This window comes from Salmo salar, unplaced genomic scaffold (assembly GCF_905237065.1).
Source record: "Salmo salar unplaced genomic scaffold, Ssal_v3.1, whole genome shotgun sequence".
Lineage (NCBI taxonomy): Eukaryota > Metazoa > Chordata > Actinopteri > Salmoniformes > Salmonidae > Salmo > Salmo salar.
The window spans coordinates 191,810-217,460 of NW_025548301.1; the positions used below are offsets into that span (position 1 = coordinate 191,810).

The 25,651-nt window shown below is 44.8% G+C and overlaps 1 protein-coding gene across 1 annotated transcript; it reads left to right on the forward strand.

Moving 5' to 3' along the window:
- Positions 1-7,777: 7,777 nt before the first annotated feature.
- LOC123732871 (NLR family CARD domain-containing protein 3-like) lies at positions 7,778-22,135 on the forward strand. Its single transcript, XM_045712190.1, has 6 exons — positions 7,778-7,798; positions 8,025-8,253; positions 8,831-10,613; positions 10,849-11,008; positions 19,598-19,640; positions 21,547-22,135. The coding sequence occupies exons 1-6, from the start codon at positions 7,778-7,780 to the stop codon at positions 22,074-22,076; spliced, it is 2,766 nt and encodes a 921-aa protein (XP_045568146.1). The 3' UTR covers positions 22,077-22,135.
- Positions 22,136-25,651: the final 3,516 nt, after the last annotated feature.

Consider the following 25,651-nt stretch of genomic DNA (forward strand, 5'->3'; position numbering starts at 1 on the left):
AGCTGTTCTAGTGGTCTGAGACAGGAGGTAGATCACTCAGCTGTTCTACAGTGGTCTGAGGGAGGAGGTAGATTACTCAGCTGTTCCAGTGGTCTGAGGAAGGAGGTAGATCACTCAGCTGTTCAACAGTGGTCTGAGACAGGAGGTAGATCACTCAGCTGTTCTAGTGGTCTGAGGGAGGAGGTAGATTACTCAGCTGTTCTAGTGGTCTGAGACAGGAGGTAGATCACTCAGCTGTTCTACAGTGGTCTGAGGGAGGAGGTAGATGACTCAGCTGTTCTACAGTGGTCTGAGGAAGGAGGTAGATCACTCAGCAGTTCTAGTGGTCTGAGACAGGAGGTAGATCACTCAGCTGTTCTAGTGGTCTGAGGGAGGAGGTAGATTACTCAGCTGTTCTAGTGGTCTGAGGGAGGAGGTAGATTACTCAGCTGTTCTAGTGGTCTGAGGGAGGAGGTAGATTACTCAGCTGTTCTAGTGGTCTGAAGGAGGAGGTAGATCACTCAGCTGTTCTACAGTGGTCTGAGGGAGGAGGTAGATTACTCAGCTGTTCTACAGTGGTCTGAGGGAGGAGGTAGATTACTCAGCTGTTCTAGTGGTCTGAGACAGGTTGTAGATCACTCAGCTGTTCTAGTGGTCTGAGATAGGAGGTAGATTACTCAGCTGTTCTAGTGGTCTGAGGGAGGAGGTAGATCACTCAGCTGTTCTACAGTGGTCTGAGGGAGGAAGTAGATTACTCAGCTGTTCTAGTGGTCTGAGACAGGAGGTAAATTACTCAGCTGTTCTAGTGGTCTGAGGGAGGAGGTAGATCACTCAGCTGTTCTACAGTGGTCTGAGGGAGGAGGTAGATCACTCAGCTGTTCTAGTGGTCTGAGGGAGGGGGTAGATCACTCAGCTGTTCTAGTGGTCTGAGGGAGATCACTCAGCTGTTCTACAGTGGTCTGAGACAGGAGGTAGATCACTCAGCTGTTCTAGTGGTCTGAGACAGGAGGTAGATTACTCAGCTGTTCTAGTGGTCTGAGGCAGGAGGTAGATTACTCAGCTGTTCTAGTGGTCTGAGACAGTAGGTAGATTACTCAGCTGTTCTAGTGGTCTGAGGGAGGAAGTAGATCACTCAGCTGTTCTAGTGGTCTGAGGGAGGAAGTAGATTACTCAGCTGTTCTAGTGGTCTGAGTGTGGAGGGAGATTACTCAGCTGTTTTAGTGGTCTGAGGGAGGAAGTAGATTACTCAGCTGTTCTAGTGGTCTGAGACAGGAGGTAGATTACTCAGCTGTTCTAGTGGTCTGAGACAGGAGGTAGATCACTCAGCTGTTCTAGTGGTCTGAGGGAGGAGGTAGATCACTCAGCTGTTCTAGTGGTCTGAGGGAGGAGGTAGATCACTCAGCTGTTCTAGTGGTCTGAGGGAGGAGGTAGATTACTCAGCTGTTCTAGTGGTCTGAGACAGGAGGTAGATTACTCAGCTGTTCTACAGTGGTCTGAGGGAGGAGGTAGATCACTCAGCTGTTCTACAGTGTTCTGAGGGAGGAGGTAGATCACTCAGATGTTCTAGTGGTCTGAGGAAGGAGGTAGATCACTCAGCTGTTCTACAGTGTTCTGAGGGAGGAGGTAGATCACTCAGATGTTCTAGTGGTCTGAGGGAGGAGGTAGATTACTCAGCTGTTCTAGTGGTCTGAAGGAGGAGGTAGATCACTCAGCTATTCTACAGTGGTCTGAGGGAGGAGGTAGATTACTCAGCTGTTCTACAGTGGTCTGAGGGAGGAGGTAGATTACTCAGCTGTTCTAGTGGTCTGAGACAGGTTGTAGATCACTCAGCTGTTCTAGTGGTCTGAGGGAGGAGGTAGATTACTCAGCTGTTCTAGTGGTCTGAGGGAGGAGGTAGATCACTCAGCTGTTCTACAGTGGTCTGAGGGAGGAAGTAGATTACTCAGCTGTTCTAGTGGTCTGAGACAGGAGGTAAATTACTCAGCTGTTCTAGTGGTCTGAGGGAGGAGGTAGATCACTCAGCTGTTCTACAGTGGTCTGAGGGAGGAGGTAGATCACTCAGCTGTTCTAGTGGTCTGAGGGAGGAGGTAGATCACTCAGCTGTTCTAGTGGTCTGAGACAGGAGGTAGATTACTCAGCTGTTCTAGTGGTCTGAGGCAGGAGGTAGATTACTCAGCTGTTCTAGTGGTCTGAGACAGTAGGTAGATTACTCAGCTGTTCTAGTGGTCTGAGGGAGGAAGTAGATCACTCAGCTGTTCTAGTGGTCTGAGGGAGGAAGTAGATTACTCAGCTGTTCTAGTGGTCTGAGTGTGGAGGGAGATTACTCAGCTGTTTTAGTGGTCTGAGGGAGGAAGTAGATTACTCAGCTGTTCTAGTGGTCTGAGACAGGAGGTAGATTACTCAGCTGTTCTAGTGGTCTGAGGGAGGAGGTAGATCACTCAGCTGTTCTAGTGGTCTGAGGGAGATCACTCAGCTGTTCTACAGTGGTCTGAGGGAGGAGGTAGATCACTCAGCTGTTCTACAGTGGTCTGAGGGAGGAGGTAGATCACTCAGCTGTTCTAGTGGTCTGAGGGAGGAGGTAGATCACTCAGCTGTTCTAGTGGTCTGAGGGAGGAGGTAGATTACTCAGCTGTTCTAGTGGTCTGAGACAGGAGGTAGATTACTCAGCTGTTCTACAGTGGTCTGAGGGAGGAGGTAGATCACTCAGCTGTTCTACAGTGTTCTGAGGGAGGAGGTAGATCACTCAGATGTTCTAGTGGTCTGAGGAAGGAGGTAGATCACTCAGCTGTTCTACAGTGTTCTGAGGGAGGAGGTAGATCACTCAGATGTTCTAGTGGTCTGAGGGAGGAGGTAGATAACTCAGCTGTTCTAGTGGTCTGAGACAGGAGGTAGATCACTCAGCTGTTCTAGTGGTCTGAGGGAGGAGGTAGATTACTCAGCTGTTCTACTGTGGTCTGAGACAGGAGGTAGATCACTCAGCTGTTCTAGTGGTCTGAGGGAGGAGGTAGATCACTCAGATGTTCTAGTGGTCTGAGACAGGAGGTAGATCACTCAGCTGTTCTACAGTGGTCTGAGACAGGAGGTAGATCACTCAGCTGTTCCAGTGGTCTGAGGGAGGAGGTAGATCACTCAGCTGTTCTACAGTGATCTGAGGGAGGAGGTAGGTCACTCAGCTGTTCTACAGTGGTCTGAGGGAGGTGGTAGATCACTCAGCTGTTCTAGTGGTCTGAGGGAGGAAGTAGATTACTCAGCTGTTCTAGTGGTCTGAGGCTGGAGGTAGATTACTCAGCTGTTCTAGTGGTCTGAGGGATGAAGTAGATTACTCAGCTCTTCTAGTGGTCTGAGACAGGAGGTAGATCACTCAGCTGTTCTAGTGGTCTGAGGGAGGAGGTAGATCACTCAGCTGTTCTACAGTGGTCTGAGGGAGGAGGTAGATCACTCAGCTGTTCTACAGTGGTCTGAGGGAGGAGGTAGATCACTCAGCTGTTCTACTGTGGTCTGAGGGAGGAGGTTGATCACTCAGCTGTTCTAGTGGTCTGAGGGAGGAGGTAGATCACTCAGCTGTTCTACAGTGGTCTGGGGGAGGAGGTAGATCACTCAGCTGTTCTACAGTGGTCTGAGGGAGGAGGTAGATTACTCAGCTGTTCTAGTGGTCTGAGGGTGGAGGTAGATTACTCAGCTGTTCTAGTGGTCTGAGACAGGTTTTAGATTACTCAGCTGTTCTAGTGGTCTGAGGGAGGAGGTAGATGACTCAGCTGTTCTAGTGGTCTGAGGGAGGAGGTAGATGACTCAGCTGTTCTACAGTGGTCTGAGGGAGGAGGTAGATCACTCAGCTGTTCTAGTTGTCTGAGACAGGAGGTAGATTACTCAGCTGTTCTAGTGGTCTGAGACAGGAGGTCGATGACTCAGCTGTTCTACAGTGGTCTGAGGGAGGAGGTAGATTACTCTGCTGTTCTAGTGGTCTGAGACAGGAGGTAGATCACTCAGCTGTTTTACAGTGGTCTGAGACAGGAGGTAGATTACTCAGCTGTTCTAGTGGTCTGAGGGAGGAGGTGGATCACTCAGCTGTTCTACAGTGGTCTGAGGGAGGAGGTAGATCACTCAGCTGTTATAGTGGTCTGAGGGAGGAGGTAGATTACTCAGCTGTTCTAGTGGTCTGAGACAGGAGGTAGATCACTCAGCTGTTCTAGTGGTCTGAGATAGGAGGTAGATTACTCAGCTGTTCTAGTGGTCTGAGGAAGGAGGTAGATCACTCAGCTGTTCTACAGTGGTCTGAGGGAGGAGGTAGATCACTCAGCTGTTCTAGTGGTCTGAGGGAGGAGGTAGATCACTCAGCTGTTCTACAGTGGTCTGAGACAGGAGGTAGATCACTCAGCTGTTCCAGTGGTCTGAGGGAGGAGGTAGATCACTCAGCTGTTCTACAGTGATCTGAGGGAGGAGGTAGGTCACTCAGCTGTTCTATAGTGGTCTGAGGGAGGAGGTAGATTACTCAGCTGTTCTATTGGTCTGAGGGTGGAGGTAGATTACTCAGCTGTTCTAGTTGTCTGAGGGAGGAAGTAGATTACTCAGCTCTTCTAGTGGTCTGAGACAGGAGGTAGATCACTCAGCTGTTCTAGTGGTCTGAGGGAGGATAAGATCACTCAGCTGTTCTACAGTGGTCTGAGGGAGGAGGTAGATCACTCAGCTGTTCTACAGTGGTCTGAGGGAGGAGGTAGATTACTCAGCTGTTCTAGTGGCCTGAGACAGGAGGTAGATTACTCAGCTGTTCTAGTGGTCTGAGACAGGAGGTAGATCACTCAGCTGTTCTAGTGGTCTGAGACAGGAGGTAGATTACTCAGCTGTTCTAGTTGTCTGAGGGAGGAGGTAGATTACTCAGCTGTTCTAGTGGTCTGAGACAGGTTTTAGATTACTCAGCTGTTCTAGTGGTCTGAGGGAGGAGGTAGATTACTCAGCTGTTCTAGTGGTCTGAGGGAGGAGGTAGATCACTCAGCTGTTCTAGTTGTCTGAGACAGGAGGTAGATTACTCAGCTGTTCTAGTGGTCTGAGGGAGGAGGTGGATCACTCAGCTGTTATAGTGGTCTGAGGGAGGAGGTAGATTACTCAGCTGTTATAGTGGTCTGAGGGAGGAGGTAGATTACTCAGCTGTTCTAGTGGTCTGAGACAGGAGGTAGATCACTCAGCTGTTCTAGTGGTCTGAGGGAGGAGGTAGATCACTCAGCTGTTCTACAGTGGTCTGAGGGAGGAGGTAGATCACTCAGCTGTTCTACAGTGGTCTGAGGGAGGAGGTAGATTACTCAGCTGTTCTAGTGGTCTGAGTGTGGAGGTAGATTATTCAGCTGTTCTAGTGGTCTGAGACAGGTTTTAGATTACTCAGCTGTTCTAGTGGTCTGAGACAGGAGGTAGATTACTCAGCTGTTCTAGTGGTCTGAGGGAGGAGGTAGATTACTCAGCTGTTCTAGTGGTCTGAGACAGGAGGTAGATTACTCAGCTGTTCTAGTGGTCTGAGACAGGAGGTAGATTACTCAGCTGTTCTAGTGGTCTGAGGGAGGAGGTAGATCACTCAGCTGTTCTAGTGGTCTGAGGGAGGAGGTAGATCACTCAGCTGTTCTACAGTGGTCTGAGACAGGAGGTAGATTACTCAGCTGTTCTAGTGGTCTGATGGAGGAGGTAGATCACTCAGCTGTTCTACAGTGGTCTGAGGGAGGAGGTAGATCACTCAGCTGTTCTAGTGGTCTGAGACAGGAGGTAGATCACTCAGCTGTTCTAGTGGTCTGAGGGAGGAGGTACATCACTCAGCTGTTCTACAGTGGTCTGAGGGAGGAGGTAGATCACTCAGCTGTTCTACAGTGGTCTGAGGGTGGAGGTAGATTACTCAGCTGCTCTAGTGGTCTGAGACAGGTTTTAGATTACTCAGCTGTTCTAGTGGTCTGAGGGAGGAGGTAGATCACTCAGCTGTTCTACAGTGGTCTGACGGTGGAGGTAGATTACTCAGCTGCTCTAGTGGTCTGAGACAGGTTTTAGATTACTCAGCAGTTCTAGTTGTCTGAGACAGGAGGTAAATTACTCAGCTTTTCTAGTGGTCTGAGACAGGAGGTAGATCACTCAGCTGTTCTAGTGGTCTGAGACAGGAGGTAAATTACTCAGCTGTTCTAGTGGTCTGAGGGAGGAGGTAGATTACTCAGCTGTTCTAGTGGTCTGAGGGAGGAGGTAGATCACTCAGCTGTTCTAGTGGTCTGAGACAAGAGGTAGATTACTCAGCTGTTCTAGTGGTCTGAGGGAGATGTTAGAGTACGAGCGTTTTCAAGTGCAACGTTAATAACAATGATTCATTTGTACAGTTCTTATAGTTACTTGTTACATTTGACTGTATAAAACCTAGTATTACTACTGATTACTCTGAGAGTGAGGCAGATATATATTATTACTGTATAAAACCTACCAGTACTACTGATTACTCTGAGAGTGAGGCAGATATATATTATTACTGTATAAAACCTAGCAGAACTACTGATTTCTCTGAGAGTGAGACAGATATATATTATTACTGTGTAAAACCTAGCAGTACTACTGATTTCTCTGAGAGTGAGGCATATATATAGATACAGTGTAAAACCTAGCAGTACTACTGATTTCTCTGAGAGAGAGACAGATATATATTATTACTGTATAAAACCTAGCAGTACTACTGATGTCTCTGAGAGTGAGGCAGATATATATTATTACTGTGTAAAACCTAGCAGTACTACTGATTTCTCTGAGAGTGAGGCAGATATATATTATTACTGTATAAAACCTAGCAGAACTACTGATTTCTCTGAGAGTGAGACAGATATATATTATTACTGTGTAAAACCTAGCAGTACTACTGATTTCTCTGAGAGTGAGGCCTATATATAGATACAGTGTAAAACCTAGCAGTACTACTGATTTCTCTGAGAGAGAGACAGATATATATTATTACTGTATAAAACCTAGCAGTACTACTGATGTCTCTGAGAGTGAGGCAGATATATATTATTACTGTGTAAAACCTAGCAGTACTACTGATTTCTCTGAGAGTGAGGCAGATATATATTATTACTGTGTAAAACCTAGCAGTACTACTGATTTCTCTGAGAGTGAGACAGATATATATTATTACTGTATAAAACCTAGCAGTACTACTGATTTCTCTGAGCGTGAGACAGGTATGTAGCATTTAGCAACAAAAAAACATGATTATTTGTCTCTCTGAAATGAAACCATCAGGTGATAGATTACAATCAAATACATGTCTGTTATTGAACAATCCCATGCCATGATTAGATAGTGAAAAAACACAACAATCTCTTTCATAATTTCTTTAAACAATAAAGGCACATTTACGAACATTTCTGTAAAGTGATATGTTGTGTTTTAGAATGAAACTCTTCTTATGTTTCCCCATCTGAGCTCAGAGTAGATGAGAGATGTAATGTTTGTCTCTGTTGTGTGGAAGTCCAATCAAGCAGGATAATCTAGCCTCCCCTGTACCCAGCTGTGTGTCCATGAAGAGTGACTGGTCTATGGAACGTCCTATAGACTTTAGAGAGGGAGACTTTTCTACTGAACAAAGGTAAGAAGAACTCATGGGTCATGGTCAGTGAGTTAAACAACACTGTCTCTAGTCATTTCTCCTCTCACATTTTACCATTTCCTTTTGTTGTTTTCAAAATCCATAGGCTAATCATTTTGTCCATTTCATAGTCCTAATTCCCTCCATGTGTTCGTGTGTGTGTGTGTGTGTGTGTGTGTGTGTGTGTGTGTGTGTACTCCCTGGATGAGGAGACGTAATGTCATGGTTTGTCCACAGAAACCAACAGGAGAGATCAGAGTCAGAGATTCTCAGTGGTCAGTCTTCCCAGAGTCATCAAACAGACCTGGCCTCCATATTCAGTGTATGTGGTCCTGTTATGTACATTTGTTTTTGTTTACCTCAAGTAAAGTTGATCTGCCAATCATTCATTAATGTGTTAATGAGAAAGCATTTCTTCTCTTGCTTAACTTATTCACTTAATTTTTTTCAGTTGCTTGAAGAGAATATTATTACATTTGTGAAGAACGAGCTGAAGATGTTCAAGAGGATTCTTAGTCCAGAACTCCCAGAAGGCTTTGAGAGTCAGAAGCAGGATAAGGAAGTGGTGGGTGCTGAAGATGAGAAGCAGGAGAGAAGTGCCAGAGAGGGGGCTCTGAAGATCACATTGCACGTCCTGAGGGAAATGAACCAGAAGGAGCTTGCTGACACACTGGAGAAATGTAAGAGCTGTCTGCCGAATGTTGAATGCAGTTTTGTAACATTTAAAATCTGTAGCTAATGTACAGCTAAGGTAGCTATGTAACTCAATGATATTGTAGCAGCCTTAACAAAACACCTAGTGACCTCATCAAGTAGTAGCAGCGATGTGTTGTGTTGATTAATTTAGAGAGAGAGAGAGAGAGAGAGAGAGAGAGAGAGAGAGAGAGAGAGAGAGAGAGAGAGAGAGAGAGAGAGAGAGAGAGAGAGAGAGAGAGAGAGAGAGAGAGAGAGAGAGATTGGGACAAGGTATCACGTCTGGTGAACAGGTCAGAGTTCCTTATCCACAGGCAGACCAGTAGAAACAGGATCAGCAGCACTACAGAAGAGAGAGAGAGAGAGAGAGAACATTAATAATACCATCAATAATAATATAATCAGTCACACCAGTCTGTAATGCATTATGAAAACATTTACACATTTACACAGTCAGTTAAGATAATAAATTATTATAATTTAAAACTTTGTAACAGTCCTACAATACTGTAGGCATTAAAACAGACGTAATATTAATGTCCTCTGTGTTATTCCTAGATTCAGATGAGCTTGCTGTGATTTGCCAACGTGAACTCAAATCTAATCTAAAGAAGAAGTTTCAATGTGTATTTGAGGGGATCGCTAAACAAGGAAACCCAACACTTCTCAATAAGATCTACACAGAGCTCTACATCACAGAGGGTGGAACAGGAGAGGTCAATAATGAACATGAGCTGAGACAGATAGAGACAACAACCAGGAAACAAGCAAGACCAGAGACTCCAATCAAATGTAACGACATCTTCAAACCCTTAACTGGACAAGACCAACGTTTCAGAGCTGTGCTGACAAAGGGAGTCGCTGGCATTGGAAAAACAGTCTCTGTGCAGAAGTTCATTCTGGACTGGGCTGAAGGAAAAGCAAATCAGGATGTAAAATTTGTATTTTCATTTCCTTTTCGGGAGCTGAATTTGATGAAAGGAGACAAACACACTTTCATTGAACTTCTCAATCACTTCTCAATGGAAACCAAACAATCAAGAATCTCCAACTATGACAAGTACAAAGTTCTGTTCATATTTGATGGTCTGGATGAGTGCCGACTGCCCCTAGACTTCCAGAATAACAAGATCTGTTGTGACGTCACAGAGTCAACCTCAGTGGATGTTCTGCTGACAAATCTCATCAAGGGAAATCTGCTTCCTTCTGCTCTCATCTGGATAACTACCCGACCTGCAGCAGCCAATATTATCCCTTCATGGTGTGTTGACCAGGTGACAGAGGTGCGAGGGTTCAATGACCCACAGAAGGAGGAGTACTTCAGGAAGAGATTCAGTGATGAGGACCTGGCCAACAGAATCATCTCACACATAAAGACATCAAGGAGCCTCCACATCATGTGCCACATTCCAGTCTTCTGTTGGATTTCTGCAACAGTCCTTGAACACATGCTGAAACATAAGAGAGAAGAGATGCCCAAGACTCTGACTGAGATGTACACACACCTTGTGGAGTTTCATACCAAACAGAAGAATGAAAAGTATCTTGGGAAAGAAGAGACAGGTCCACACTGGAATCAGGAGAGCATTCTGTCACTGGGAAAACTGGCTTTTCAACAGCTTGTGAAGGGCAATCTGATTTTCTATGAAGAAGACCTGAAAGAGGCTGGCATTGATGTCAATGAAGCCTCAGTGTACTCAGGATTGTGCACACAGCTCTTTAAAGAGGAATGTGGGCTGTACCAGAACAAGGTGTACTGCTTCGTGCATTTGAGCATTCAGGAGTTTCTGGCTGCTGTATATGTGTTCCTCTCATTCATCAACAACAATGAGAATCTAATGGCCGAACCGCAATCAACGACCATTAACTATTTTGCGCTGAAGCCTGAAGCTACTGTCTACAAGAGTGCTGTGGATAAAGCCTTACAAAATGAGACGGGAAACCTGGACCTTTTCCTCCGCTTCCTTCTGGGCCTCTCACTGGAGTCCAATCAGAAGCACTTACGAGGTCTACTGACAAAGACAAGAAGCAGCTCACAGAGCCATGAAGATACAGTCAAGTACATCAAGAAGAAGATCAAGGAGAATCCCTCTCCAGAGAGGAGCATCAATCTGTTCCACTGTCTGAATGAACTGAATGACCATTCTCTAGTGGAGGAGGTCCAAAGCTACCTGAGATTAGGAGGTCTCTCAGAAGCCAAACTCTTACCTGCACAGTGGTCAGCTCTGGTCTTTGTGTTATTGACTTCAGAAAAGGAGCTGGATGTGTTTGACCTGAAGAAATACTCCAGATCAGAGGAAGGTCTTCTGAGGCTGCTGCCAGTGGTCAAAGCCTCCAGAGCTGCTCTGTGAGTACATAAAATGACATATAAGAACTAATTATCAGGAAGAAATATTCAGTTTAGATTAAAATATTTATTATTGAAAAACTTACTGAATCAGTGCATTGGTATAACATTATGACCATACAATTCTTGGAGACGGAAGATGAATCTATATGTTGTTTGAGAGAATAAACCATTTGCATCTGACACTAGTTAAATTAACAGTGTGTTTGTGAAGTCATGATGATTTCTTTGTCAGGCTGTCAGGCTGTGGAGTCACAGAGGAAGGCTGTGCTTCTCTGGTCTCAGCTCTGAGGTCAAACCCCTCACACCTGAGAGAGCTGGATCTGAGTAACAATGACCTGAAGGATTCAGGAGTGAAGCTGCTCTCTGCTGGGCTGGGGAATCCCCACTGTAAACTGGAGACTCTGAGGTCAGTATTCCTGTAGTTGGTCAACAAGTGATAACTGTTCACCAGATCCACATGTGTTTAACGGGCACACATAGTCCACACCATATGTGTTTGGACAGTGAAGCTTACAGTTTTAAATGTGGTGCTATGCTCCAGCATTTTGGATTTAAGATAGAATGTTTCATATTAGGCAACAGTACAGAATGTCGCCTTTTATTTAATCCCCTGAACAAGGCAGTTATAATGTAAAAACTTCTTAGGGATAGCGTCTAGTTTCCTGAATTTCCGCCTGACTGACATACCCAAAGTAAACTGCCTGTTACTCAAGCCCAAAAGCTAGGATATGCATTTAATTGGTAGCATTGGGTAGAAAACACTTAGAAGTTTCTACAACTGTTGAAATAATGTCTGTGACTATAACAGAATTGATATGGAACAAAAAAATCTGAAGAATATCCAACTGAATTTGTTTTGTTTTTTAGGTCCCAGGCTCTTCCAATGCAAACCTATTGGCTATATGTAAATCCAGTTCCCAGATTGCAATTCCTATGACTTCCACTAGATGTCAACAGTCTTTATTCAAGGTTTCAGGCTTGTTTCAAACCCCTCACATTCATACTACTTTCCGTATGAAATATTATAGTTTATTTTCATTTAAGAGTTGTCACGCCCTGACCTTGGAGATCCTTTGATGTCTCTATTTTTGTTGGTCAGGGCGTGAGTTCGGGTGGGCATTCTATGTCCTATGTCCTTTTTCTATGTTTGGTATTTCTTTGTTTCGGCCGGGTATGGCTCTCAATCAAGGACAGCTGTATATCGTTGTTGCTGATTGGGAGCCAATTGGTCTGATTTCTCTTCCCCTTCATCCGAGGACGACGAAGACCGTTACAGAACCACCCACCATAAGAAGACCAAGCAGCGTGGATTGGAGCATCGGGTTGATGGATGGAATTGGCAGAAGGAGCAAAGATTCTGGGAGGACAAGTTATGGGAGCTACGGGAGCCCGAGAGGCAGCCCCAAACATTTTTTTGGGGGGGGGCCCACGAGAAGTTGGCCTGAGTCAGGATGGAATACTGAGCCAACTTCCCGTGCTTATAGGAGGCATCGTAGTACTGGTCAGGCACCGTGTTATGCGGTAGAGAGCACGGTGTCCCCAGTACGCGTTGAGAGCCCGGTGCGCTACATCCCAGCTTCTAACATCTGCCGGGCGAGAGTGGGCATTGAGCCGGGGCGGAGTGTTCCAGCTCAGCGCATCTGGTCTCCGGTGCGCTGTCTCAGTCCAGGTTATCCTGCGCCGGCGCTGCGTACTGTGTCTCCGGAGCTGGGATGAATCAGTCCGTCCTCTGCCTGCGCTCCGCCCGCGCCGGGCTAGGTTGGGTATTCAGCCTGGAAGATGGGTAACAAGCCTACGCACCAGATCTCCAGTGCGATCCCACAGTCCAGTACGCCCTGTTCCTGCTCCTCGCACTAGCCTTGAGGTGCGGGTCTCCAGTCTGGTACCTCCAGTACCAGCCCCACGCACCAGGACTCCAGTGCGTCAGCCCAGTCCAGCTCGTCCTGCTCCTGCTCCTCGCACTAGCCCTGTGGTGCGTGTCCCTAGTCTGGCGCCTCCTAAGCAAGCCCCACACATCAGGCCTTCAGTGCGCAGTCCCCGTCCAGAGCTTCCGGCAACAGTGCCCCGTCCAGAGTGTCCGGCAACAGTGCCCCATCCAGAGTGTCCGGCAACAGTGCCCCGTCCAGAGTGTCCGGCAACAGTGCCCCGTCCAGAGTGTCCAGCAACAATGCCCCGTCCAGAGTGTCCGGCGACAGTGCCCCGTCCAGAGTGTCCGGCGACAGTGCCCCTGTCCAGAGCTTCCGGCGATAGTGCCCCATCTAGAGATGGCCCAGAGTCCGGAGCCAGCAGAGACAGCCCACAGTCCGGGACCGACAGAGACGGCCCACAGTCCGGAACCGACAGAGACGGCCCACAGTCCGGAACCGACAGAGACGGCCCACAGTCCGGAACCGACAGAGACGGCCCACAGTCCGGAACCGACAGAGACGCCATCCAGTCCGGAACCGACAGAGACGCCCTCCAGTTCAGAGCTCCCAGAGTCGCCCTCCAGTCCGGGGCCCGCTGCGAGGGTCCCCAGTCCGTGGTCGGCGGCAAGAGACCACGCTCTAGGGGAGCCTTTAAAGTGGGGTGAGCCAGCGGTGGAGCGGGGTCTGTGTCCTGCTCCTGAGCCGCCACCACGGGTAGATGCCCACCCGGACCCTCCCCTATAGGTTTAGGTTTTGCGGCCGGAGTCTGCACCTTTGGGGGGGGTACTGTCAGGCCCTGACCTTGGAGATCCTTTTATGTCTCTATTTTGGTTGGTCAGGGCGTGAGTTGGGGTGGGCATTCTATGTCCTTTTTTCTATGTTTGGTATTTCTTTGTTTCGGCCGGGTATGGCTCTCAATCAGGGACAGCTGTATATCGTTGTTGCTGATTGGGAGCCATACTTAGGCAGCCTGTTTTCCTTTGGGTTTTGGTGGGTGGTTAATTTCTGTTTAGTGTTTTGCACCTGACGGAACTGTTCGGTTGTTATTTTGTTTGCTTGTCGCATTAGTGTTCAGTCACTATCCAAAGGGTAATGCGCAGGCGCATTTCGTGACAAAATATTTCAAAATGTTCCTTTACCGTACTTAGAAGCATGTCAAACGCTGTTTAAAATCAATTTTTATGCGATTTTCCTCGTAAAATAGCGATAATATTCCAACCGGACAACCTTGTATTCATTCAAACAGGTGAAGAAAAAAGGGGCCAAGTCTCGTGAACGCGTATCTCCTGTCTCTGAGCCACCAGGCAGTCCACTCACAAACAGAGCTCCTGTACTTTGCCCAGAGACAGGAGACGCCCCAATCCACTTTCTGGCGGCTTTAGAGAGCCAATGGAAGCCTTAGAAAGTGTCACGTAACAGCAGAGATACTGTAATTTCGATAGAGATGCAACAGAAGGACCATAAATTGTCAGACAGGCCACTTCCTGCTTGTAATCTTCTCAGGTTTTTGGCTGCCATATGAGTTCTGTTATACTCACAGACACCATTCAAACAGTTTTAGAAACTTTAGAGTGTTTTCTATCCAAATATACCAATTATATGCATATTCTCATTTCTGGGCAAGAGTAGTAACCAGTTTAAATCGGGTACGTTTTTTTATCCGGCCGTGAAAATACTGCCCCCTAGCCCAGACAGGTTAAATAGAAATGTCGTTTGACTTGTTTGGGTGAAGTTTACCAGTAGCCTTTTTGGATTCCTTTGTCTGCATGTTGAACGAGTGGATTACTGAAATCGATGGCGCCAACTAAACTGACTTTTTGGGATATAAAGAAGGATTTAATCTAACAAAACGACCATTCATCTTGTAGCTGGGACCCTTGGGATTGCAAACAGAGGAAGATCTTAAAAAGTAAGTGATTTATTTTATCGCTGTTTGTGATTTTGTGACGCCTGTGCTGGTTGAAAAATATGTTGTTGTATGGCGCTGTCTTCAGACAATCGCAATGTATGCTTTCGCTGTGAAGTCTATTGTAAATTGGACATTGCAGTTCGATTAACAAGATTTTAAGCTTTTAAATGATATAAGGCACTTGTATTTTCATGAATGTTTAACCTGTTATGGCTAGGGGGCAGTATTTTCACGGCCGGATATAAAACGTACCTGATTTAATCTGATTATTACTCCTGCCCAGAAACTAGAATATGCATATAATGATTGGCTTTGGATAGAACACACCCTAAAGTTTCTAAAACTGTTTGAATGGTGTCTGTGAGTATAACAGAACTCATATGGCAGGCAAAAACCTGAGAAGATTCCAAACAGGAAGTTCCCTCTCTGACCATTCCTTGAGCTTCTTGGCTCTGTTTAAAGAAAATTTAGGATCTTTGCTGTAACGTGACACTTCCTACGGCTCCCATAGGCTCTCAGAACCCGGGAAAAAGCTGAATGATGTAATTCCAGCCGCTGGCTGAAAAACTTTAGCGCGTTTGGATGGAAGTCGATCAGAGGGCCATCAGACTGAGGCTCGTGCACGAGGGGATCCCATGCTTTTACTTTCTCTCTCTCTGAACGAAAACTCGCTTTGCCGGTCGGAATATTATCGCTTTTTATGAGAAAAATTGCATAAAAATTGATTTTAAACAGCGGTTGACATGCTTCGAAGTACGGTAATGGAATATTTAGATTTACTTTGTCACGAAACGCGTCGGGCTCGTAACCCTTATTTACCCTTTCGGATAGTGTCTTGAACGCACGAACAAAACGCCGCTGTTTGGATATAACTATGTATTATTTGGGACCAAACCAACATTTGTTATTGAAGTAGAAGTCCTGGGAGTGCATTCTGACGAAGACAGCAAAGGTAATAACATTTTTCTTATAGTAAATCTGACTTTGGTGAGTGCTAAACTTGCTGGGTGTCTAAATAGCTAGCCGTGATGGCTGGGCTATCTACTGAGAATATTGCAAAATGTGCTTTCACCGAAAAGCTATTTTAAAATCGGACATAGCGAGTGCATAGAGGAGTTCTGTATCTATAATTCTTAAAATAATTGTTATGTTTTTTGTGAACGTTTATCGTGAGTAATTTAGTAAATTCACCGGAAATTTCGGTGGGTATGCTAGTTCTGAACGTCACATGCTAATGTAAAAAGCTGTTTTTTGATATAAATATGAACTTGATTGAACAAAACATGCATGTATTGTATAACATAATGTCCTAGGGGTGTCATCTGATGAAGATCATCAAAGGTTAGTGCTGCATTTAGCTGTGGTTTGGATTTATGTGACATTATATGCTAGCTTGAAAAATGGGTGTCTGATTATTTCTGGCTGGGTACTCTGCTGACATAATCTAATGTTTTGCTTTCGTTGTAAAGCCTTTTTGAAATCGGACAGCGTGGTCAGATAAAGGAGAGTCTTGTCTTTAAAATGGTGTAAAATAGTCATATGTTTGAAAAATGGAAGTTTTTGTATTTTTGAGGAATTTGTAATTCGCGCCACGCCCATAATTGGCTATTGGAGCAGGTGTTCCGCTAGCGGAACGTCTAGATGTAAGAGGTTAATATTACAATTATTTATTTGAATTGCGCGCTCTCCAATTTCCCGGAAGTTGTCGACTGGTGTCCCGCTAGCGGGATCCACGTTCATTTGTATGCTACCAGGATTATGAATAATAATGAATGAATGATGAATGAGAAAGTTACAGAGGCACAAAGATCATACCCCCTCTGTTTTTGGTAATGGTGAGAGGTTAGCATGCTTTGTTGTAGCCTCTGTTATTGGTAATGGTGAGAGGTTAGCATGCTTTGTTGTAGCCTCTGTTATTGGTAATGGTGAGAGGTTAGCATGTTTTGTTGTAGCCTCTGTTATTGGTAATGGTGAGAGGTTAGTATGCTTTGTTGTAGCCTCTGTTATTGGTAATGGTGAGAGGTTAGCATGTTTTGTTGTAGCCTCTGTTATTGGTAATGGTGAGAGGTTAGCATGTTTTGTTGTATCCTCTGTTATTGGTAATGGTGAGAGGTTAGCATGTTTTGTTGTAGCCTCTGTTATTGGTAGTGGTGAGAGGTTAGCATGTTTTGTTGTAGTCTCTGTTATTGGTAATGGTGAGAGGTTAGCATGTTTTGTTGTAGCCTCTGTTATTGGTAATAGTGAGAGGTTAGCATGTTTTGTTGTATCCTCTGTTATTGGTAATGGTGGGAGGTTAGCATGTTTTGTTGTAGTCTCTGTTATTGGTAATGGTGAGAGGTTAGTATGCTTTGTTGTAGCCTCTGTTATTGGTAATGGTGAGAGGTTAGCATGTTTTGTTGTATCCTCTGTTATTGGTAATGGTGAGAGGTTAGCATGTTTTGTTGTAGCCTTTGTAACTTTCTCACTCATCATAATTCATGGCTCATTCATGATTTTTCGTTATTATGCCATCATCAGGATAAATTTAGTAGGGTTTAGAAACATGTTATCTACTCACTTAGAAAGAAAGTTACTCCAGTCATCATCCACCATTCAGTTACTATTGGGTAAAACATAACCCAAAACACAACCAAAACAAACTGCAAATGCAATCAAGTTTACGACCAAATACTAAACTTTTAACTATTTAAATACAGTATGAGTAAATTGGTCAGAATACTTATGACTTCTTCAAATAGAGGGACTAGACACGAAAAGTGCTTTTATTTCAAAACGTAAAACAGTTATGTATGAAAATACCTTCAAATAAAAAGGTGACATTATATACTGTCACCTCATATGAAACATTTGATCTCAAATCCAAAATGTTGGAGTATAGAGCCACATTTAAAATGTTAGCTTCACTGTCAAAATAGATATGGTATGGACTGTATACTCCATACAATCTAAATCTGATACCTCACTGTCTGTCTTTTGACTGATACTGCTTTTAAAACTGGTCTGGTCAGTCTAATCAAATATTTGTACTATATATATTTTTCTCTCTACAAGCAATACTTCGATAGTTTGTCATTTCTAATAATGATATATTAATTTATGAATAGATATGGCAGGTTTCAGGACACTGATATATCTGAATATGTTGAAAAAATATACTGCCACTATTTTCACCACCAAAGAATAGCAGTGTGGCTTTAATATGATTTGACTCTTTGCAGGCTGTCAGGCTGTCTAGTCACAGAGGAAGGCTGTTCTTCTCTGGTCTCAGCTCTGAAGTCAAACCCCTCACACCTGAGAGAGCTGGACCTGAGCTACAATCACCCAGGAGACTCAGGAGTCAGACTGCTCTCAGCTGAACTGGAGGATCCACACTGCAGCCTGGAAAAACTCAAGTATGTGTGTGTCCTTTTTGTTTGTGTGTCCAGTGTGTGTGAATGTGTGTGTGTGTGAGTCCTGTGTGTCTGTGTGTCCTGTGTGTGTGTGTGTCATTTATGTGTGTGTTGGTGTGTGTGTCCTGTTTTTGTGTGTGTCCAGTGTGTGTGTGTCCAGTGTGTGTGTGTATGTGTGTGTGTGTGAGTCCTGTGTGTGTGTGTAATTTATGTGTGTGTTAGTGTGTGTGTGTCCTGTTTTTGTGTGTGCCCTGTGTGTGTGTGAGTCCTTTGTGTGTATGTGTGTGTGTGTCCTGAGTGTGTGTCCTGTATCTGTGTGTGTCTTGTATCTGTGTGTGTCCTGCGTGTATGTGTGTCCTCTATGTGTGTGTCCTGTGTGTGTGTGTGTGTCCTGTGTGTGTGTGTGTGTGTGTGTGTCCAGTGTGTGTGTGTCCACTTTGTGTGTGTCCTGTGTCTATGTCCTGTATGTGTGTATGTCCTGTCTGTTGGAGTGTCCTGTGTGTGTCCAGTGTGTGTGTGTGTGTGTGTGTGTGTGTGTGTGTGTGTGTGTGTGTGTGTGTGTGTGTGTGTGTGTGTGTGTGTCCTGTGTGTGTGTGTATGTCCTGTGTGTGTGTGTATGTCCTGTGTGTGTGTGTGTGTGTGTGTGTGTGTGTGTGTGTCCAGTGTTTAATCAGTGTGTGTGTGTGTGTCCTTTGTGTGTGTATGTCCTTTGTGTGTGTATGTCCTGTGTGTGTGTGCGTCCTGTGAGTGTGCTTCCTGTGTGTGTGTGTGTCCTGTGTGTATGTCCTGTGTGTGTGTGTCCTGTGTGTGAGGTCTGTGTATGTGTGTGTTTGTGTCCTGTGTGAGTGTGAGTCATGTGTATGTGTTTGTGTGTGTCCTGTGTGTGTCCAGTGTGTTCAGTGTGTGTGTGTGTCCCGTGTATGTTTATGTCCTGTGTGTGTGTGTGTCCTGTGTGTGTGAGTCCTCTGTGTATGTGTGTCCTGTGTGTGTGTGTGTGTCCTGTTTTGTGTGTTTGTCCAGTGTGTGTGAATGTGTGTGTGTGTGAGTCCTGTGTGTCTGTGTGTCCTGTGTGTGTGTGTGTGTGTCATTTATGTGTGTGTTGGTGTGTGTGTGTGTGTGTGTGTGTGTGTGTGTGTGTCCTGTTTTTGTGTGTGTCCAGTTTGTGTGTCCCTAGTGTGTGTGTGTGTATGTGTGTGTGTGAGTCCTGTGAGTGTGTGCCATTTATGTGTGTGTTAGTGTGTGTGTGTGTCCTGTTTTTGTGTGTGTGAGTCCTTTGTGTGTATGTGTGTGTGTGTCCTGAGTGTGTGTCCTGTATCTGTGTGTGTCCTGTATGTGTGTGTCCTGTGTGTATGTGAGTCCTCTATGTGTGTGTCCTGTGTGTGTCCTGTGTGTGTGTGTCCAGTGTGTTTGTCCAGTGTGTGTGTGTGCGGGTGTTTCCAGTCTGTGTGTATGTGTGTCCTGTGTGTGAGTGTGTGTCCAGTGTGTGTGTGTCCTGTGTGTGTGTGTCCTGTGTGTGTGTGTCCTGTGTGTGTGTGTGTGACCTTTGTTTGTGTGTCCGGTGTGTGTGTCCAGTGCGTGTGTGTCCTGTGTGTGTTTGTGTGTGTATGTCTAGTGTATGTGTTTGTCCAGTGTGTGTGTGTGTGTGTGTGTGTGTGTGTGTGTGTGTGTGTGTGTGTGTGTGTGTGTGTGTGTGTGTGTGTGTGTGTGTGTGTGTGTGTGTGTGTTCAGGTGTATCACTCAATGAATGTCTGTTCTTCTGCTTACCGCTACAGTGTGGAACATGGTGGAGAGAACACAATGAAACCTGGGCTTAGAAAATGTGAGTGTTGACTGCTGTGAGGAATATGACTAAGAATAAGTCTTAATTCAAGTAAGGGAAGACCCCCCTGAAATGGACCAAAATTAATGGGAACATATTGGCACCGTACGAAACATATACACGATGTCCAATACCACTCAAATGGACGGCAGATCATTCAAAGCGTATTGCAAATGTCATATGGCAAATGCCAAGTGTCACACAGCAAAAATCCAAAAGATGGCGAGCGCGCCCACAGTAAATTGTCATATTGCAAATGCACATCAAGTCAAGACCCAAGGGTCAAATTTGGAACATTTGAAAATAAATGCAAAAACTTATAACCCCCTTAACTTCCTGGGCTATGTGGGACGTGAGCGTCCCACCTAGTCAACAGCCAGTGGAATCGAGTGGCGCGAAATACAAATACCTAAACAAATCTCTAACTTTGATTTCTCAAACATATGACTATTTTACACCATTTGAAAGACAAAACTCTCGTTAACCTCTTACATCTAGATATTCCGCTAGCGGAACACCGCTCCAATATCCAATGATAGGGCATGGCACGAATTACAAGCTCCTCAAAAATCCCAAAACTTCAATTTTTCAAACATATGACTATTTTACACCATTTTAAAGACAAGACTCTCCTTTATCTAACCACATTGTCCGATTTCAAAAAGGCTTTACAACGAAAGCAAAACATTAGATTATGTCAGGAGAGTACCCAGCCAGAAATAATCACACACCCATTTTTCAAGCTAACATATAATGTCACAAAAACCAAAACCACAGCTAAATGCAGCACTAACCTTTGATGATCTTCATCAGATGACACTCCTAGGACATTATGTTATACAATACATGCATGTTTTGTTCAATCAAGTTCATATTTATATCAAAAACCAGCTTTTTACATTAGCATGTGACGTTCAGAACTAGCATACCCACCGAAATTTCCGGTGAATTTACTAAATTACTCACGATAAACGTTCACAAAAAACATAACAATTATTTTAAGAATTATAGATACAGAACTCCTTTATGCAATCGCGGTGTCAGATTTTAAAATAGCTTTTCGGTGAAAGCACATTTTGCAATATTTTGAGTACTCAGATTTACTATAAGAAAAATTGGATTACCTTTGCTGTTCTTCGTCAGAATGCACTCCCAGGACTTCTAGTTTATACCCAATGTTGTTTTGGTTCCAAGTAATCCATAGTTATATCCAAATAGCTGTGTTTGTTCTTGCGTTCAAGACACTATCCGAAAGGTGACGCCGCCGGCGCATATCATGACAAAAAATTTCAAAATATTCCATTACCGTACTTCAAGCATGTCAAACGCTGTTTAAAATCAATTTTTACGCGATTTTTCTCTTAAAATAGCGATAATATTCCAACCGGGCGACGTTGTTTTCATTCAAAGGCTGAAAGAAAAAATTGAGAATTCTCATGAACGTGCCTATCCAGTGTCACTGTCCCCAGCCTGACCACTCACAAAATCTGCTGCAGTTATCTGCCCAGAGACAGCAGACGCCCCAATCCACTTTCTGGCGCCTTCAGACAGCCAATGGAAGCCTTAGAAATTGTCACGTAACAGCAGAGATAGAGATAACCTAGAAGGACCAGAAATTGTCAGACAGGGCACTTCCTGTATGGAATCTTCTCTGATTTTTGGCTGCGATATGGGTTTTGTTATACTCACAGACACCATTCAAACAGTTTTAGAAACTTTAGAGTGTTTTCTATCCAAATCTACTAATAATATGCATATTCTCGTTTCTGGGCAAGAGTAGTAACCAGTTTAAATCGGGTACATTTTTATATCCGGCCGTGAAAATACTGCCCCTAGCCCCAACAGGTTTAACATTCTAATGTGAATGATGATGATTTCTAATATTGTGTCTGGTTTCATCCATCAGATGTCTGTGATCTCACATTGGACCTAAACACAGTAAACAGACTCATCTCTCTGTCTGAGGAGAACAGAAAGGTGACATGTAGGAGAGAGAAGCAGCCATATCCTGATAACCCAGAGAGATTTGAGGACTGTGAGCAGGTGCTGTGTAGAGAGGGTCTGACTGGGCGCTGTTACTGGGAGGTAGAGTGGAGTGGGAGAGGGGCTGATATTGGAGTGACATACAAAGGAATCAGCAGGAGAGGAAGGGGTGATGACTGTTGTCTTGGATACAATGACAAGTCCTGGAGTCTGTTCTGCTATGACAACAGTTACACTGCCTGGCACAATAATAATCTCACTATAGTAGACGTCCCCTCCTCCAGCTCCCACAGAGTAGGAGTGTATCTGGACTGGCCAGCCGGCACTCTGTCCTTCTATAGAGCCTCCTCTGACACACTGACCCACCTGTACACATTCTACACCACATTCACTGAGCCCCTCTATCCAGGGTTTAGGGTTCATTATGATGAAGACTCCTCAGTGTCACTGTAAATAATAACCTGACAGACACACACACACACACACACACTGGACACACAGAATAGACACATACAAACACTGGACACACAAACACAGGACACACACTGGACACACAAACACACACACTCACACACACACACAGCGGGACACACACTGACACACACACACTGGACACACATACACTGGACACACACACACTCACACACAGCGGACACACACAGGACACACACTCTGACACACACACACACACACTGTGTGATTTTATGAGATTTTATTTGTGTATGTACCACAGGAGGTTGGTGGGACCTTCATTTGGGAGGACAGGTTTGTAATGGCTGGAGGGGAATAAGTGGAATGGTATCAAACACGTAGTTTCCATGTGTTCCATTTCATTCACTCTGTTCCAGACATTATTATGAGCCGTCCTCCCCTCAGCAGCCTCCTCTGGTATGTACTGTCCTATATGTGAGAGAGCTCCAACAAGGAATTTCAATTTATGTATTACTTTTTATACCTGCAAATGGGAAATAAACTACTTGAACTCCTTATGAATGTCTGCAGCCGACTAGGCTGTTGGCGTCTGACAAGAGGTGAAAATATTGCAGGAATATTCTGCAAATGTTGATGAAAACGTCACTCAATCCACCCAAAACAACATGTAGTCTTTCCACAAGACTCCCATGAAGTTATAGTGTGACGTTATGAGTTGACGTTAAAGTAACATTCTCAGAACATACTGCACTTGTTTTATACTGTTTTAGTTGTATCCTCTGTTTAAACATTTAATCTCTTACAATAACACTGTTAAAATACCAATGTGATCATTTGTTGTCTTTTATGTTGAATAACTAATTGTATAATTATATATGGACATACGCTCCATAGTTGTACAAGTATACAAGGATATATTTTACTTTTCATAATAAAACAGACTTGAAACAAGAAAACTATGTTATTTGTGAAAACAGTTTCGTTATTGATTTTACATTGCCTCTCCCAGTTGCAGGTTGACGTTTGTCATGAATCTTGACCTGGAGGCAGAACTGTGTGATTTCCTCTAGATTTGACTAATCAAATCAAATTTTATTGGTCACATACACATGGTTAGCAAATGTTAATGCGAGTGTAGCGAAATGCTTGTGCTTCTAGTTTCGACAGTGCAACAATATCTAACAGGTAATATCTAACAATTCCAGAAAAAAATACCTACACACAAATCTCAGTAAAGGACTGGAATAAGAAAATATAAATATATGCCAACCTGCCTCCCAGTCATCCCCTCCTTATCTTTACAAGGCTGCAGAACATGCAAGTTAGTGATGTGGGGGTTCACTCATAACCCCCAGTCCCCAGGTGGGTAGATGGCAGGTTGAATAAAGAGAAGCTAGTGATGTGGGGGGTTCTCTCACAACCCTCAGTCCCCAGGTGGGTAGATGGCAGGTTGTATAAAGAGAAGCTAGTGATGTGGGGTTCTCTCATAACCCCCAGATCCCAGGTGGGTAGATGGCAGGTTGTTTAAAGAGAAGCTAGTGATGTGGGGGTTCTCTCATAACCCTCAGACCCCAGGTGGGTAGATGGCAGGTTGTATAAGAGAAGCTAGTGATGTGGGGGTTCTCTCATAACCTCAGTCCCCAGGTGGGTAGATGGCAGGTTGAATATAGAGAAAACAATAGGTTACATAAAAAAATCCATAAATGTATAATTATTGTGCAGTTTACACTAAGTGTACAAAACATTAAGGACACCTTTCTGTCCATGACAAACTGACCAGGCGTAACTCAATATTAGGAGGGTATCATTAATGACCCTTTACGTAACAGACAATCCTCTATTCCGGGAACCTTCTTTAAATGTTCCCAAATGTTCCACACTGATACTCTCTCACAGCTGCTCCAGGGCCTCTTGGGTTGAGGAGTCATTCTCTTCTAACCTAGTCACAGCTGCTCCAGAGCCTCTTGGGTTGAGGAGTCATTCTCTTCTAATCTAATCACAGCTGCTCCAGGGCCTCTTGGGTTGAGGAGTCATTATCTTATAACCTAATCACAGCTGCTCCAGGGCCTCTTGGGTTGAGGAGTCATTCTCTTCTAACCTAATCACAGCTGCTCCAGGACCTCTTGGGTTGAGGAGTCATTCTCTTCTAACCTAATCACAGCTGCTCCAGGACCTCTTGGGTTGAGGAATCATTCTCTTCTAACCTAATCACAGCTTCTCCAGGGCCTCTTGGGTTGAGGAGTCATTCTCTCCTAACCTAATCACAGCTGCTCCAGGGCCTCTTGGGTTGAGGAGTCATTCTCTTCTTACCTGATCACAGCTGCTCCAGGGCCTCTTGGGTTGAGGAGTCATTCTCTTCTAACCTAATCACAGCTGCTCCAGGACCTCTTGGGTTGAGGAGTCATTTCTCTTCTAACCTACATCACAGCTGCTCCAGGACCTCTTGGGTTGAGGAGTCATTCTCTTCTAACCTAATCACAGCTGCTCCAGAGCCTCTTGGGTTGAGGAGTCATTCTCTTCTAATCTAATCACAGCTGCTCCAGGGCCACTTGGGTTGAGGAGTCATTATCTTCTAACCTAATCACAGCTGCTCCAGGACCTCTTGGGTTGAGGAGTCATTCTCTTCTAACCTAATCACAGCTGCTCCAGGGCCTCTTGGGTTGAGGAGTCATTCTCTTCTAACCTAATCACAGCTGCTCCAGGGCCTCTTGGGTTGAGGAGTCATTCTCTTCTAACCTGATCACAGCTGCTCCAGGGCCTCTTGGGTTGAGGAGTCATTCTCTTCTAACCTAATCACCGCTGCTCCAGGGCCTCTTGGGTTGAGGAGTCATTCTCTTCTAACCTAATCACCGCTGCTCCAGGGCCTCTTGGGTTGAGGAGTCATTCTCTTCTAACCCAACCACAAACAAAGAAAGGATTCAAACAAATAAACATGATGGTCCAACACATTAGGGGAGGGGGCGGCATAGGGAAGGTAGGGGAGAGGAGAGGGGGGGGCATAGGGATTGTAAGGGAGAGGAGATGAAAAGGAAAGACTTCCTCCGTGTCAGGTAAGCAGTCTCATAGTCTACCCTCACCAACTAACCAGACTGAGTGAGTTCTGAACATCCCTCTCTGTCCTCTGATCCTGTCAGGTAAGCAGCATCACAGTCTACCCTCATCAACTTCCTGGACTGAGTGAGTTCTGAACATCCCTCTCTGTCCTCTGATCCTGTCAGGTAAGCAGTCTCATAGTCTACCCTCACCAACTTACCAGACTGAGTGAGTTCTGAACATCCCTCTCTGTCCTTTGAAGCTGTCAGGTAAGCAGCCTCAAAGTCTACCCTCACCAACTTACCAGACTGAGTGAGTTCTGAACATCCTTCTCTGTCCTCTGATGCTGCGTCCAAGTCTTCTTGGGTCTTTCTGGTGTTTTTGTCTTGACTCTGTTTTTTCAGTTAGTTGCCAGGCTGCCTGAAAAGCACAGAAAGATGGCACATACATAAGAGTTATAAACTATCTAAATAAATAAAGAGAGTCCCACACTCCATATATAAACTCCCACTAATTTATTGGGTATTTACCAACGTTTCAGCATCACTGTGTCTTCTTCAGGG